Source organism: Acanthochromis polyacanthus, chromosome 9, assembly GCF_021347895.1.
Source record: "Acanthochromis polyacanthus isolate Apoly-LR-REF ecotype Palm Island chromosome 9, KAUST_Apoly_ChrSc, whole genome shotgun sequence".
Taxonomy (NCBI): domain Eukaryota; kingdom Metazoa; phylum Chordata; class Actinopteri; family Pomacentridae; genus Acanthochromis; species Acanthochromis polyacanthus.
The window spans coordinates 37,516,460-37,531,379 of NC_067121.1; the positions used below are offsets into that span (position 1 = coordinate 37,516,460).

Here is a 14,920-nt window from a genome sequence, read left to right on the forward strand (position 1 = left end):
AGATGCACAATGAAAACAATGAGCTGCTGTAATTCAGGGGCGGATCCAGATTAATTTTAGTGGGGGGGGGCACAGGGGGGGACGACAGATATTTTGGGGGGTCACCGAAAAGTTGTAAGAAAAAATGAAAGCTGCTACCGACCTCTCGCTTTTATAAAATATTTTTCATCTTTTTTGGCTCTTTAAACCAATAGGAGAGCTGTATTTGACCTTTTCAATTTCGACTGTTAACATTCAAATTATGATGGACTTGTTTATGTGAATTACAGCATCATCAGATGCAGCATATGCCTGTTATATGCCTGATAACTTTTGTGCTCGGTGATTTTATTTTGATTCTGGCTAAAACCTCTTGTCTTTAACTTGACCCGTCGTTTATGTGAGAAATCGACAATAAAGCAGTTTGTGGAGCCTGGCTGAGCTTCAAAGATGCTGTTTAACTGCAGAACATTACCATCTAACCCTGGAAAACATTACCCAGGCCAAATACCAGCAGGCTGACATTAGCAATTAGCTTAAAGAACCTTAGCAGCTGCTCACATGGCTGTACCATCAGACTTAAAATTACAGGAAACACGTGCATCCAAGGGACAAAAAACCTTTAAAGCACATAGGATTTAGTGTCTTCTACTGACTCTTGTGTATATTCCTGTTGTATTAATTCTCCACCTCAGACTCCAGTTTCCTTCCTAAATGTGTTTTATTGATAAAACATCTCCAGAAATAAAATACATACAAAACTTCAGCCATCAAACAACAGAAAACAAACGCTGCCTTCAAGTCTGACACCTCAACCTCCATAAACCGTCCCGTACTCTTTCAGAGCGTAGTGGGACGTCGCTCCATTCATCCATTACATAGAAACACACTGAGCTTCTTGACTGGAAAACAGATAAATACATTTTCTGGTTGTTTTTGGGTGAACTCAACATCATCATCATCGTCCCTTACTGCACCCTCCACCTGGATCAATCTAAACAAACGGAGGAGAAATCCTTCATTAAAAAAATGAAAGCGACGAGAAAGCCTGATGTCTTTATGTACAAAGTAATTCTAACAAAAGCGCTGGACTGACAGCAAGCACACGGCAAGACAGTAAAGGCATCGTTGTTGCTTTTGTCGTCAGAAGACAATCTCCTCTCTGCAAGTCGGGGGCCATAATGACGTGAGCTTTTGCCGGTCGCTACAACAAAAATAAACGTTTGTTCCTCAGTGACATCATTCTAATCCACAACATTCGGTTGGTGACGCTACAGCTTCTGCTCACCTTCAGCGCTTCATCCTCTAGACAGCATTTACTACACAGTAACTCCACTGAATACTAACTAACCTCCTGTTTATTACCAACGTGGTAAACATTACAGTCAACAGAATGTTTGTGTGCATTTTTAAGCATTTAAAGAGGAACAACAACGTGTGTTTGCACCGCCGGCCTTTACTCAGATGAAGCAGTGACACGGTGAACTCTGTCTGGCCTTCTAAAGGTGTCAGTGTGGCGTTTGAGTACAAAATCGTCATTCGAGAGTAAAAGAGGGAGCAGAACGGAAAAGCAGAAGAGGCCATCAAGAGAGGGAGGGGATGGGGGATTCGACAGAGTCCAGAGGCTCCCAGTGACACGTCATCATGGCGTCGTAGAGCTCCTCGCTGCGCTGCATGAAGTCTTTGTTCCACAGCTCCACGTCGCATTCAGGGATGGGCTCTGGAAAATAACAGCAAGGACTGAATTATACCGTCACAGTATGCCATATTTATGAGAGGAAAAGCAACAACAATGAAAAAAAAAAAAAAGGAGAGCCTGCAGTATCGAATAGCAAACCTGTAAACCACTGTTGGAGAGATACTTTAAGAGGATTATTCAGATTTTTCTGCTATTAGTAGGATATAAAAAGAGTTTTACCTTCTGCGTTGTCCTCCTCTATGTCCTCAGTCTCCTCGTGACTCTGCTGGAGAATAACACTGAACGTTAGGACATGTTTCGCAACCTTTCATGCTCGATTAAAGTAAGAAATCTGATGGGACGCAACCATGAAAGCATTCATTTAACATCTTATACATACAATTTAGACGCTGCCATGAGCACTTACAGATTCAGCCTCAGTGTTATTTCAATCAACCAGAAGTGACTAAATAATCCCAGTCAGTGCTAATATGTGCACCGCGTAACCATGGTTACACCGGCAATAGTTGATTTCTGTTCCCAGTCACTGACACACTTGAATTACGGCGTTGGAAAAAAGCTTTCAGACACCTTTAAAAATTTTACACAATCTCAAATATCATCAAGGAATATTTGTGGGAAAATCTTTTTTTGTGTTTCAAAAGGTGTGGCTGCTTTAGACAGACACAAATTGTTTACAAGAAAAACTAACAAAACTAAATTCTCCCGAAATCACCCGATACTCAAAATGGAACCAATGAATTTCTAGTTTTTGGGGGGTTTTTTAGCATTTGTTTATTACTATGGCTGTGATTGCACTAAAAGAAATTACACTTGAAGACCTGAGAGTGATTCTTAATGCAATATACATGCAAATGAATGGGGTGTCTGAAAACTTTTTCCATCACTGTATATACATGACATTAGTAATAATTCCAAAATATGGGACTTAAAGTCATTTTAGTACAATGCATAAAAAGATGCTGGACACCTTTCTGTGTAAGCTGATTTCCTGTGTGCATGTAAACACTTAATTTATCATGTTTCTGTATTAGGAGCACCAAGAGACAGACTAGATAACACACTGGGTGATGTGTTTGCTTTCCTTTCTACTGGACTCGAGAGAAGATCTACATAATTGGAGGTCAGATATTCTTCTATTAGCAAAGACTCAGAGTTTCCTGCTTTAACTCTTTTGTGCTGAGCTACTTCTACTAACACACATAATCAGACGGCCATGTTTCCTCACCTCTGCAGCTCCCGTCATGTCGGTGGACATGGGTGGCATCCCCATTGGAGGAGGAGGCATCATGTGACCCGGTGGGGGGTATCCGTAGGGCCCGTAGTTGTAGTTGTAGCTGTTGTAGCCGCTGTTATAGCCGCTGTTGTATCCGCCGCTGTTGTAGCCGCCGTACTGGTCGTAGCCCCCCCACTGGGAGTAGTAGCCCCCCTGACCCCCGCCGCTGTGGCTGCCGTAGTAACCGGACTGCGTCTGGTTGTAGTTGCTATGGTAATTCTGGCCCTGGGCCCCGTGGTAGCTGCTCATCTTCTGGCTGCAGAGCGAGACAAAAACTTTCATCAGAATTTATAAACCTTCACTTTGTAGAAAGCAACAGAAGAATCTAAAGGTTTAGAATTTAATGACCTTAAAGTAATATTAGCATTCTTTCAGGTGCGACTTTTATGTAACAGGTACATGTTTTATCCCCCTCTGTGCCTACGGCCGGCGGGGGATAAAAATGGACAGTGAAGGGGCCTGTCTGAAGTGTAAAGGCAAAATACATCCATGTAACAAAACAACATATTACATGTAACATACAATGTGCATATTAAACATAGTCTATGAAGGGATTTTACATCATGTTGTGTTCACTTTAAAACCACTAGATGGACTTTCTTTAGCCCTTCTCTCTATGCTGAGGTTCACTAACATGTCTGATCTACATAGTTTGACTCGTGTCTCTTTCTCACCTCTTGGCTACAGCGATACTGAGTCTGAGTGGCTTTCCTCCCAGCATCGTTCCCTGGCACTCCTCGATGGCCTTTTTCTGCTCGCTCTCCTCCCCGAACTTGACGAAGCCGTAGCCTCTGCAAGTCAGACGACAGTTACACCTCCTCCGCCCACCGACACACACTGCGTACTTGGCATTTACAGCCACTTATAATGAGAAACAGAATATAATGGGTATTATTATGGTAGAACTGAAACTTGTTGTTTTACTTTTTAACATGAGGTAGCATCACTTGAATTGTGAGTTGCTCTTGCTTAGCCTATATGGGGAAAACAATAGTTTCAGCATAAGACGGCAAGAAAACATTCCTTCAGCCCATTTTTTTCGAAAAATGATGAAGACGCACTCGTGGTCAACGTCCACAGCACTGCTACGATTATTACACCACAGAAAACACTGAACACATTACTGTTAATTCATTACGATAACATTTAAACCACAATGTGATACGTCCAAACAAAGTGCAAGAAATTATCTCCTGTCAAACAGCTCCAGCATTTCTGTCACGTCTGTAGGAGCCGACATACCTGGAGTATCCGTACTGGTCCGTCACTACTTTGGCTCCTTTGCAGGACGGATACTTCTTAAAAACTTGATGCAGCTGGAAGTCGTCCACCTCAGTGGCCAAGTCGCCCACAAACACTGAGAACTCCGGCCTGAGAGACGCAAAAAGATTGGTCAAATATTCTCACTTTGGACACACAAATACGGCTGTGGAGCATAAAGTGAGAGCTGGATTTCTACGACTTCATTTACCCAACAAATAACTGGATGTCTTTCTTATGCATCAGACACACCTGTATAGTCACGGATGCCTTAAATAACTTGCTTTGTGAACTCCACAGTCTGCAGTATTATCAGTAACAATAGTTAGTTGAGCCGTCTATTGTCTGAAAGGGTCAACAGTAGAATTATAGGGTTTTTTTTCCCCATTGTTCCTCTTTATAATTACGACTAATTTCCATCTCGAGTCCCAAAGGCAGCTCAAAAATAAAGAAATTACAAATAACATAATATCGTAAATTAAAAAAGACATACAAAAAAAGAACAAGTGAAAACATGTAGTGCACAAAACAGACAAAAGCTGGAAGACCAAAGCAAGCTACCAAGCGGTAATTAATAAACATTTACACGTGATTATATTGCAAATATCTCTTTCATTCTATTGCACATTGTTATACTACACTTATCCCTCTGCCGCTATAACATAAGATTCCACTGCATACATCCTTCTGATACTACTGCTCAAGATAACTCTGCACATTTCTCTGAATCCCTGTTGCACATATCCCATAACCACCATCGCTCATGATCCTTAAACACCGTAACACATGATTCTGTTGCACAAAGCCGACGTCTACACATTCAAAACAAATCACACAAAGTCCTCAAGAACAAGCGCCAAGAACGGGCAAACAAATTTCTGATTTTCCAAAACCCAGCTGCCGACACCGCCAACATCGTATCCGGAAGTCCGACTTTTCAGTCACAGATCTGAGGGTTTAAAAACGAGACGTCGCTCCAGAATTCATCATAAAAGAACTCCTCCACACACAGCATCCCTCACACATGTTTATAGTGACTTGGACAATCAGATCTCTATTCTTGAGACTGAACTTGAGTTGAAAAAGATACGACATCATTCAACACTGTGAGAAAAAAATAAAGGATGAACTTAAACGGCCCGTCGCTGAAAAAACTCACACATTACAGCAGCTCATGACACAAACAGAAAGAGGAAAGTAACGAGTACAGATATAAATACAGCAAATAAAGCACACTATATACACTTTACACATAAACAGATGTGACAACATGGATAACTGTGCGCATACATGTAAGACGATAATCAATGAACAGCAGCAGCAGTAGTAATGTAAGTGTCCTCTTACCCTGCCTCTGGCCTTTTCCCGTAGGTGGCATAGTTTAGTTTAAACTTCCGGGGCTGCACAGGGAGAGAGGAAACACACACACTGAGCCAACGTGACACACCAAAGACGTGTAGTATAGCACTGATATTGCTGGAAATAGAGAGTGGAGTTATTATGGTTGTTGTTATTTGGGTTTACATACCTCCACCACTCAGACCGGCCTTTAGCCCATTCCTCAGTTAGTTCCTACCAGAGACTCTATTCACCAGCTTCAAACAAAGTACATTCATGTACAAGCAGCCTCTTAGCCACCTTCAGCAGCAGATACAGGCTGGTGAACAGGGGAGCCCAGCAGCTTGGCCGGCTCACACCGCCAGAAGCAGCTCAAGTCGAAGAGCAAGCGGCTAAAGCTCACGACTTCACACACCGTTTCAGAGTGAAATGTTAAAGTTTACAGGATTTGGTTGGTTTCACATTACCAGACCTTAAAGCAGACTTGCCGTCACTGAACTGAACATATTAACAAATATATTTAAGGATAAAAGCAACAATAATTTAGCTTTTTTTCCCTTCTAATTAATCACATAAGTAACCAGGAAAGAGGGTTAGTTATGGAGTAGTGAGAGCGGCAAATTACAAAAAATATATATTTATAAAAGAAAAAACCAAATAAAAGTGGAAATATAAAGACAAACAGATAAAATAAAAAAAAATACTGTCACAATATGAAGAAATATTAATCAAAAAATGAATCCCTAAAAGGAAAGGCTAATAAAAGTAGAAATATAAGAACAAATAAAAATATAAAACAAGAAGAAGATATGTGTTTGTAAATAAAAATTTAGGAAAAAAAATAATGTGGCTATATAAAGAAATATTAATCAAAAAATTAATACATAAAGCAAAAGGCTAGCAAAAGCAGAAATATAAAGACAAACAGATAAAGTAAAAATAAATAATGTCACGATATGAAGAAATATTAACCAAAAAATGAATCCCTAAAAGGAAAAGCTAATAAAAGTAGAAATATAAGAACAAATAAAAAATATAAAACAAGAAGAAAACATGTGTTTGTAAATAAAAATTTAGGAAAAAAATAATGTGGCTATATAAAGAAATATTAATCAAAAAATTAATACATAAAGCAAAAGGCGAGCAAAAGCAGAAATATAAAGACAAATAAAAAATATTAAAAAATGAGAAGATGTGTTTAAAAATAAAGTAAAAAATAATAAAGTGCATCTTAAGTGCATCCTATTTTTTTAAATTATTTTATTTTTATTTCTACTTTTATTAGCCTTTTCATTTATGGAATAATTTTTGATTAATATTGTTTTATATTGTCACATTATTTTTATTTTATCTATAAGTACAGTCCTTCTGTTTTTTATTATTTTATTTATTTGTCTTTACATTTCTACTTACATAGGCATTTTTTAATGGATTCATTTTGTAAATAACATTGCTTTATACAGCAACATTATTTATTTTTCTTTTATTTAATCTTCTTTATATTTCCACTTTTATAGATTTATTTTTGGTAATTTGGCGCTCTCACTACTCCATATTAATGACGGCACTCAAGCAAATCAAAAAGATCTGGCACATTTAACCAATATCCCAACACATAACTGGTGTGTTTACAGAGAAAAATAATTTACAGGCATAAAATACTGCTGCGTTTGTGACAGAACAAAGCAGGACCAAGACCAGTTGAGCTCCACTATCCACAGTCAAATCAACAATTAAATACTGCTTGATAACATAAGTCTACTGGGAAAAAGAGGAAGGCAGTATTAAATTGTCAATAATATATAAATATTTATGGACAGACACATAATTACATGTATTGCTGTGAGGATTGCAACAAAGACGTGAATGAGTATTTTGAGATTACATCATAGAACTGACCGGGTTTGATCCGGGAACCAGTTTTCCGTTTAGTCTTTGGACGCAGCGGTCGACGCTCGCTTCGTCTGCCAGCTCCACAAAGCAGTATCCTGCAGAACCACTGGAATGGGAGAGACACGGAGATTCATTTAGGAATGTGGAAAATCAAGATTACAGCAATTACTGCACAAAAGTCAGTCTAGAAATTAAAATCCCTGTGGCCTCTTTAATAAGTAATAAACATGATCACTCCCTCATGAAAAGCTGATTAAATAATGACTGAATTTGCACGACAACAGCTTGGTAATGAACGCTTGTTATGTCAGCATTTACTGTGATCAAACTGAACACGACTTGGAGGATTTCCAGTCAGTTTCTGAACCTGTTTGAGGTCATTTCTGTGTCCTACCCTGTTATCCTGTGAGTGATGATCTTGACTCCAAACGGTGATTCTCCCATAGCGCTGAAGGCCTGCTTGATGAAGTTCTCGTCCATATATGGGTCCAACTACAGACAAATGCAAAGAAGTTTAGTATGCCACACAAACAAACAAATGTTTAGAATATTACATTATGTGCATAAGCTAAAAATGGGGGGAAAAACATACAAAACACTGATAAAATACTAATAAAACCAGCACTGGTCATTTTAATAGTTACATAAAACATGCAGATTGAAAGTCCTTTAATACAAATACTTTGGACAAACTGCAGCTCACTGTTTTTAAAAACTTATGCAATAAAGTTTTGTAATGAGATGTCATGAGAATGGCACAAGACAGAAAAGAAAATAAGTTGCTTTAGCTGCTCTGTGCTTTTTCATCTTGTTGAGTTTTTAAAAAAATAGACATAAGCCCTTTTCAGATTTTATTTTTACTACATTGGGAGTTTCCAGATTAACTCCACAGGTTTGTAGCACAATGTCTATACCTTTGTTTACATTTATTATTGGGCTGCATCATTGGAAAATCTATAAAATGGCTGATATATTATATAAACTGAATTAGTTGGAGCCACACCTCATGTTTATGAGTGGCAACCTGAAACATGGTCAGCAGCTATCAATGACATGACAGAGGTTACACGTCTTACAGCAAGCCAGCATTAATTTACTCTCACTACTTTTTTAAAAAAATTCTGTAATGTTAATTGAGGGTTACATTCACAACTATATCCATAGCTACAAAGCTAGCCCAGAGTAATAAACACAATAACTCACTAAGTTAGCTAACTACAGACTACGTGCAGCCACAAGCAGCTCCAGAAAAACGTTTTTTTTTCCTCGAATCAAACATTCCCTAAAAAAAACGCTTTCATTTGGGAATCTTCATTTCGTCTCTGATGTTATTTTATACAAATTGCATTTCAAACAAGACGACATGGTCATCAATATCCCCCGCCACATGTGATGTCTATGAGTCCAAAATAGTGATCAAGGGCCATAACTCTGTTAAATATTATCGCACAGGTCTCATTTTCGAACTTGATCAAGGTGTCCATGGTGTGAAGCTACACACTAAATTTCATAATTCTAGCTGTAATAGTTTCCGAGAAAAGCTGTCCCATTCATGTCGGACGGACGCACGGAAGCACGGACGGACGGAGGCCAAACCTATATCCCCCTTTTCCACTTCGTGGAGACGGGGGATAATAACTCCAGTACGTTAGAATCTTATCGGTTAGCAGCTGTAAAGTTAGTTAGCTACGGCTTGCTACGCCGCAATTTGAGAGAATAATGTGGACATAAGAGGCGTTTTGGTGGCTTATTTTTCCATCAATATTAATATACGGTTTTACTAGAATGTTTAACGTCGAGTTGCTTTAACTAAACATTTTGGAACAGAGTTTAGTCTAACCTTTAACGGCAGGGTCACATATTCGGGCTAACTAGCCTAGCAACCAGCCCGTTAAACGAAAGCTAACAGAGCGACAGAAACTGAGTCAGACTTACGTCACCCATCCACAGGCTGGTCTGTCTATTGAACATCTTTAGTCCTGGAGCCCAGACGACACCGTAGAAGAAGTTTTGCTGGTGCTTGGTGGCGAAAATAAAACGGCTAAACTATGCAACGTTAAAGTTATCCACGTTCAAGCTGCGCACATCGACCCGTTGTTCCTGTTCCGTCTCGAAAGGCTGAGACGTCATTTCCGTTTCAAAATAAGTCTCAAAGAGAAACACGAATAATAAGCATACAGTCTATGATAATAAGACACATTTTGGAGATTTTATTTATCCAGTGCTTATAAAATACTCTTTTAATCAAGTGGCAACTTGTGGAGCTGAAAAAAATGCGTGAATGTAAAAGTGGCAGAAAAAAAACTGCAGCAGACGTGAGGATGCTTCCAACGACTTCTATGTTAAAATGATATTATTAATACCGAAAGAAATTCTAAAAAGCCTAGCAGAGGATGGTTTCGATCCATCGACCTCTGGGTTATGGGCCCAGCACGCTTCCGCTGCGCCACTCTGCTGGCGACGTTGTTTCTTGCTGATAGGAAAATAAACAAAGGCGCGACATAGAGTTCCTGGTCTGACGGTGAACCTTATTTCTGAGCGTTTTTAAGACAGCTCCATCGAGCTGACATACTCAGCTTCATCTTCCTCTGGGTAACTATTGGTTTGAACATCAAGTTTCATGCTGGGTTTTCTATAACGTGATTGTGCTTCACTTCTTGCTGGGATACATCACTTTGTTTATTTATACGGAACAATTAGAGGATGGTGCATTCTTATACTGAATAAATATTTAAGATTTTTTGTTTTCACTGTGATAATTCAGTGAAAGACACATCTCTGCCAATATAAGGATGCTGTGACAACATTTTGACAGATTAATTATATATCATAACATTAGTAATATTATATTACAGTCCTGCATATTGAACAGGTTCGGTAATAACTTTTTTTTCTATCAGACAGTTTGTTATTATTAGGGTTTAACCTATACCTATACAGTCTATGGGATAACTGGCTAATTTCATTTTTTTTTAAGGATGACCAAATTCTTAAATGTTAGGTCCCACCGAGATTTGAACTCGGATCGCTGGATTCAGAGTCCAGAGTGCTAACCATTACACCATGGAACCAGTTACTAGAAGGAGCCCCTGTTGTGTTCAAGGACAAGTAGTAAGAATTGGAAATACCATAGTAACTGCGTTGTTTTTTATTTGAAGGATGCAACAGGAATATTAAAGCTGCAAGTAGCGTTGGATGGGTCCTTGCATGTCCACCAGGTAGTGCTGAGTATATGTCATCCTATGAATGTGATGATGGCTGAACTCTGATCACACATGTAAAAATTTTAGGCAGACTGGAGCATGTTCAAACTAGTTATAGAGCTTTTCCTGTCCATCCACCAGGTGGTTCTGCAACCGAATGTATAAATGTCAAAATCCAGTCCACCAAAACCAGCAATCTCCAAGGAACCTTTAGGGAATCTTCAAGGGGCATTCAGAGAAGGTTCCCTAAGTGTTCAACAAACAGTAATATTAAGGGAACATTATTTTAAGGTTACTGTTTGCTGGTTTCCTGATCAAACCAACAGTAATCTCCAGGGAACCTTCAGGGAACATTAGAGAATGTTTCCAGGGAGCATTAGAGAACAAACTGGATGTTTTCCGGAGATTAAAAAGTTCAGCCAACAGTCGCTTTCAGGAAATGTTTGCTGAAGGTTACTGTATGCGGGATCCCTGATCAAACAACTGGACACCTTCAGGGAACATTAAACAAATCAGAAATGTTCCCTGAAGGCTACTGTTAACTGCAACAAGTGTTGGGACCAAGTGCTGTAATATATAGTATTTTTTTCAGATTCTAGTGTTGAGAGGTGGAAGCTGAGACATTAATCAAACACACGAAGTTTACCTAAAAGCTTCTCTAAAAGTCAGGTCCCACCAAGATTTGAACTCAGATCACTGGATTCAGAGTCCAGAGTGTTAGAGCAAAGTAAGCCCAAGCCAGCCAATCAGCGCACGACCTCATGTTCCGTTGGGCCAATCACGTCCCGAGCCTGTGGGCTTACTTTTGATCAATCACGTTCCATCTCCCGGATCCTTTTTAAACTCTCGGAGGAAAATGATAAACAGTCATCCACAGCTGTCAGGACTATCTTTTAGCAAGCGGGAAGCTTAAACATATTCTCTTTTCAACAGCTAAATGTGTCTTAGACAGTAACTGTATCCTGTTGTTGTTAGCGTGACATGTTTATTGTGAAAAACAGCACTTTGGTAATGCCGAGTGTCACGTTGATGCTTCAGTAAACTTGTTTATTAGAAATATTGGGTACACAACAAAGACAGCACATAATACCGACTTTTCTGTGATGTACATCTCCCTTTCACTAGTTGGTTCAGAGTATAGCGCTCGGGGAGTAGCTAACGTAGAATGATCTCGTCATAATAATGCTTATTGTTATCGTAAATTAATATGGCGACTCTTGCCATCATAATCACGTAATAATACTTCTACAAAAATGTGTGCTCTGTGGAGGTTCTGGCCAGCTGAATATATTACGTTTTATATCCGTTTTATGATCGTAATTTTATGAAATATCATAAATGCCTGCCTAAAACCTCTTATTCATTGTGTGCACCCCAGTATAATTATGGGATCGCCTGCCATAAAATGACGATTTGTACGTGGTATTACACCAACAAGAGTATACCAACAAGTGTTATTGTTTTAACAATTAACAAAGTTATCACTGTATTTTTTTAATACAAAATAAATGTACGTCACGCTTAATTTAAATCAACGTGGTTGCGTTTGGGTGGGCGGGCTGGCTGCTGTCACGACAGTGCGGGTAGTACAACAAGACTAAAAATGATAAGATTGTACAGTATTTCATGACAATTAATACCACTAATTTACTACAATTACTTAGTACTGTCCCAGGGGAGCAGTGAATTGCCCATTTGTAAGTTCTTTGAATGCTGAGTGAAAAACGTGATATAAATCCAATGTTATGATTATTTTATAATTTAAAAGAATGTCTATAAATATAACTATCTGTTTATGGCTGTTTCCTCTCAGATTATGTATGCATACACAGTGCACCGCAAAACTCCTCAGGGGCGACTCCTCATGGGGCCAACTGAAGAGGCAAACCGGAGAGAGACCATGGTGGGTGGCAGGGAGGGCCAGGAGCAAGGAGGAGGTTCTGGCCGAGGCCACTGCCTTCGTGAGGCAAAACGGAGGGGATCCCGGTGACCAGTTCCCGGTTCTGGCTCACTGCAGGATCCAGCTGGGGAAGTACCAGGGCCAGAGGTTCCGGTGGCTGCTTGAGAATGCGCTGGGTTATGGGGTCTACCTGGTCGGCAGCATTATGGGGGAAGAGGAGAGGAACAACCCGCTGTCGGCCAATAAACACCTGTTCCTCAGGTACACCTCCCAGATCAGGGAGATAGGGGAGGCTTTGGAGGTGTACCAGAGAAAACAGGCCATGCTGCAGGAGGCCCAGACTCTGGTTGTCTAATGGTGGAGTTTGGCGACTTCAGGGGCAGGTCCATGAAGGAGGTGTATGAGGACCAAAGCAAGGAAGCCCAGGCTCTCATCACCTACCTGAAAAAGGCAACAGCCAGGCCAAACACCAACATGGCCCTCTTCAAAGCATATGTGCTGAAGAGGCAGGCTTCAGCTCCAGCCCCTGTGCCCATCACCATTGCCACTGCACCTGCCCCCACTGCTGCTGCCACCAGAAGAGAAGAGAAGATTGGGCCCCATAAGCGAGCGCTTGCATTTAGCATTTGAGCTAATCCCCCACACTGAAAAAAGATCCATGACATCGGAAAGTGACGTATCGAGTCTTTCCTCATCGACTTTGTTGGAGGGGCTGTGTCGTTCTACGTTTCTCTTTAAAACGCCCCTCATTAAAAGAAAGAAACTCAACGAACAAAACGAGGTAATTTTCTGGTATCTTTCCTTTTCTTTGACAGTAAGCTGAATATCTTTGGCAAAACAAAATGTTTGTCATGGAATCAACTCTGGTGGCATACTTATTTCTCTTCTGTCATGTCGTTTAGTTAATTTTATTTTAATGGGCTTTTCAGTCCGGCCCGCGAAATAATTTTTTCAATATTAGAATAGACGAAATTATAGTAAAGAGCACATTCATTTAGCCTTCTCCTGCAGTACCCGACGTTTCTGTTGTCCCCACTAGATGGCGCGGTTCAGACACAAATGGCCTTTGTTGGTTCATTTTCTCTTCTACTTTGCAACTGCACTGAGCCCTGACATAACAGTGAGTGGATCAAAGAAAAGAAAAGTAGACAGTGAGTGTCAAGTGTTTCAGAAGGAGCGGACTACTAAATATTTTTTCGCTGAAGTCCGTATGTCTTATTTGCAATGAAACCATTGCGGTTCTCCCCCTTTTCATTCCTTAATGCTCTTTTGGGGCAGTATAACTCTCGATTTACGCTGACGCAGTGCATCATGGGGGATTAGCTCAGATGGTAGAGCGCTCGCTTAGCATGCGAGAGGTAGCGGGATCGATGCCCGCATCCTCCAAAATGCTTTTCTGTTTTCTTTTTCTAGCATAGCTTGACCCGATATCCTTATGTGATGCTCGAGAAATTCTCCCAGGACCTTTCTAACTACAAAATTTCACACACCACCCTTTCTAGGATTTACAGAGAATGTTCAGAAAAAGAGAAAAATGATTATCCAGCTAAGAACAAAAAGCGAAGTCTTAAATAGTTTAGAGCTGCAATGGTTATCTATAGCTCGATGTTTTGTCCATTAAAAAAATACAGTGATAACTTTGTTAATTGGTATACTCTTGTTGGTGTAATACCACGTACAAATCGTCATTTTATGGCAGGTGATCCCATAATTATACTGGGGTGCACACAATGAATAAGAGGTTTGAGGCGGACATTTATGATATTTCATGAAATTACGATCATAAAATGGCTCTAAAACGTAGTATATTCAGATGGCCAGAACCTCCACAGAGCACGCATTTTTGTAGAAGTTTTATTACGGGATTATGATGGCAAGAGTCGACAGATTACTTTACGATAACAATAAGCATTATTATGAGGAGATCATTATAAATTTACGTTAGCTACTCCCCGAGCGCTATATTCTGAACCAACTAGTGAAAGGGAGATATACATCACAGAAAAGTCGGTATTATGTGCTGTCTTTGTTGTGTACCCAATATTTCTAATAAACAAGTTCACTGAAGTACAATAGGGAGCATCAACGTGACACTAGGCATTACCAAAGTGCTGTTTTTCGCAATAAACATGTCACGCTAACAACAACGGGATACAGTTAATGTCTAAGACACATTTAGCTGTTGAAAAAGAGAATATGTTTAAACTTCCCGCTTGCTAAAAGATAGTCCTGACAGCTGTGGATGACTGTTTATCATTTTCCTCCGAGAGTTTAAAAAGGATCCGGGAGATGGAACGTGATTGGTCAAAAGTAAGCCCACAGGCTCGGGACGTGATTGGCCCAACGGAACATGAGGTCGTGCGCTGATTGGC

General features: G+C 39.9%; 1 protein-coding gene and 2 non-coding genes across 4 annotated transcripts; 1 reads left to right on the forward strand and 2 right to left on the reverse strand.

Annotated features, from left to right (window-relative positions):
* Positions 1-681: 681 nt before the first annotated feature.
* Positions 682-9,572, reverse strand: trnau1apb (tRNA selenocysteine 1 associated protein 1b). 2 transcript variants are annotated; one of them, XM_051952862.1, is made up of 9 exons: positions 9,381-9,572; positions 7,840-7,937; positions 7,452-7,551; positions 5,562-5,614; positions 4,197-4,325; positions 3,629-3,745; positions 2,907-3,210; positions 1,898-1,940; positions 682-1,699 (listed from the first exon to the last, which is right to left on the reverse strand). In XM_051952862.1, exons 1-9 carry the CDS (start codon positions 9,414-9,416, stop codon positions 1,563-1,565), a joined length of 1,017 nt encoding a protein of 338 aa, XP_051808822.1. In that variant the 5' UTR covers positions 9,417-9,572; the 3' UTR covers positions 682-1,562. The 2 variants fall into 2 exon arrangements, with proteins under 2 accessions (XP_051808822.1, XP_022059958.2); XM_022204266.2 differs by having other exon boundaries at positions 1,898-1,943.
* An 872-nt stretch (positions 9,573-10,444) lies between these two features.
* trnaq-cug (transfer RNA glutamine (anticodon CUG)) lies at positions 10,445-10,516 on the reverse strand. The gene has a single exon. It is a non-coding gene; the product is annotated as a tRNA-Gln (tRNA).
* Positions 10,517-13,861: 3,345 nt separating this feature from the next.
* On the forward strand, positions 13,862-13,934 carry trnaa-agc (transfer RNA alanine (anticodon AGC)). Its single transcript has one exon. It is a non-coding gene; the product is annotated as a tRNA-Ala (tRNA).
* The last annotated feature ends 986 nt before the right edge of the window (positions 13,935-14,920 follow it).

Coding starts and splice junctions, on each gene's coding strand:
- trnau1apb (XM_022204266.2), bottom strand. CDS start 9,416: ATGTTCAATAGACAGACCAGCCTGTGGATGGGTGAC. Junction 1,944..2,906: donor ACATGACGGGAGCTGCAGAG/GTGAGGAAACAT, acceptor GTTATTCTCCAG/CAGAGTCACGAGGAGACTGA. Junction 1,700..1,897: donor AGAGGAGGACAACGCAGAAG/GTAAAACTCTTT, acceptor GTTATTTTCCAG/AGCCCATCCCTGAATGCGAC.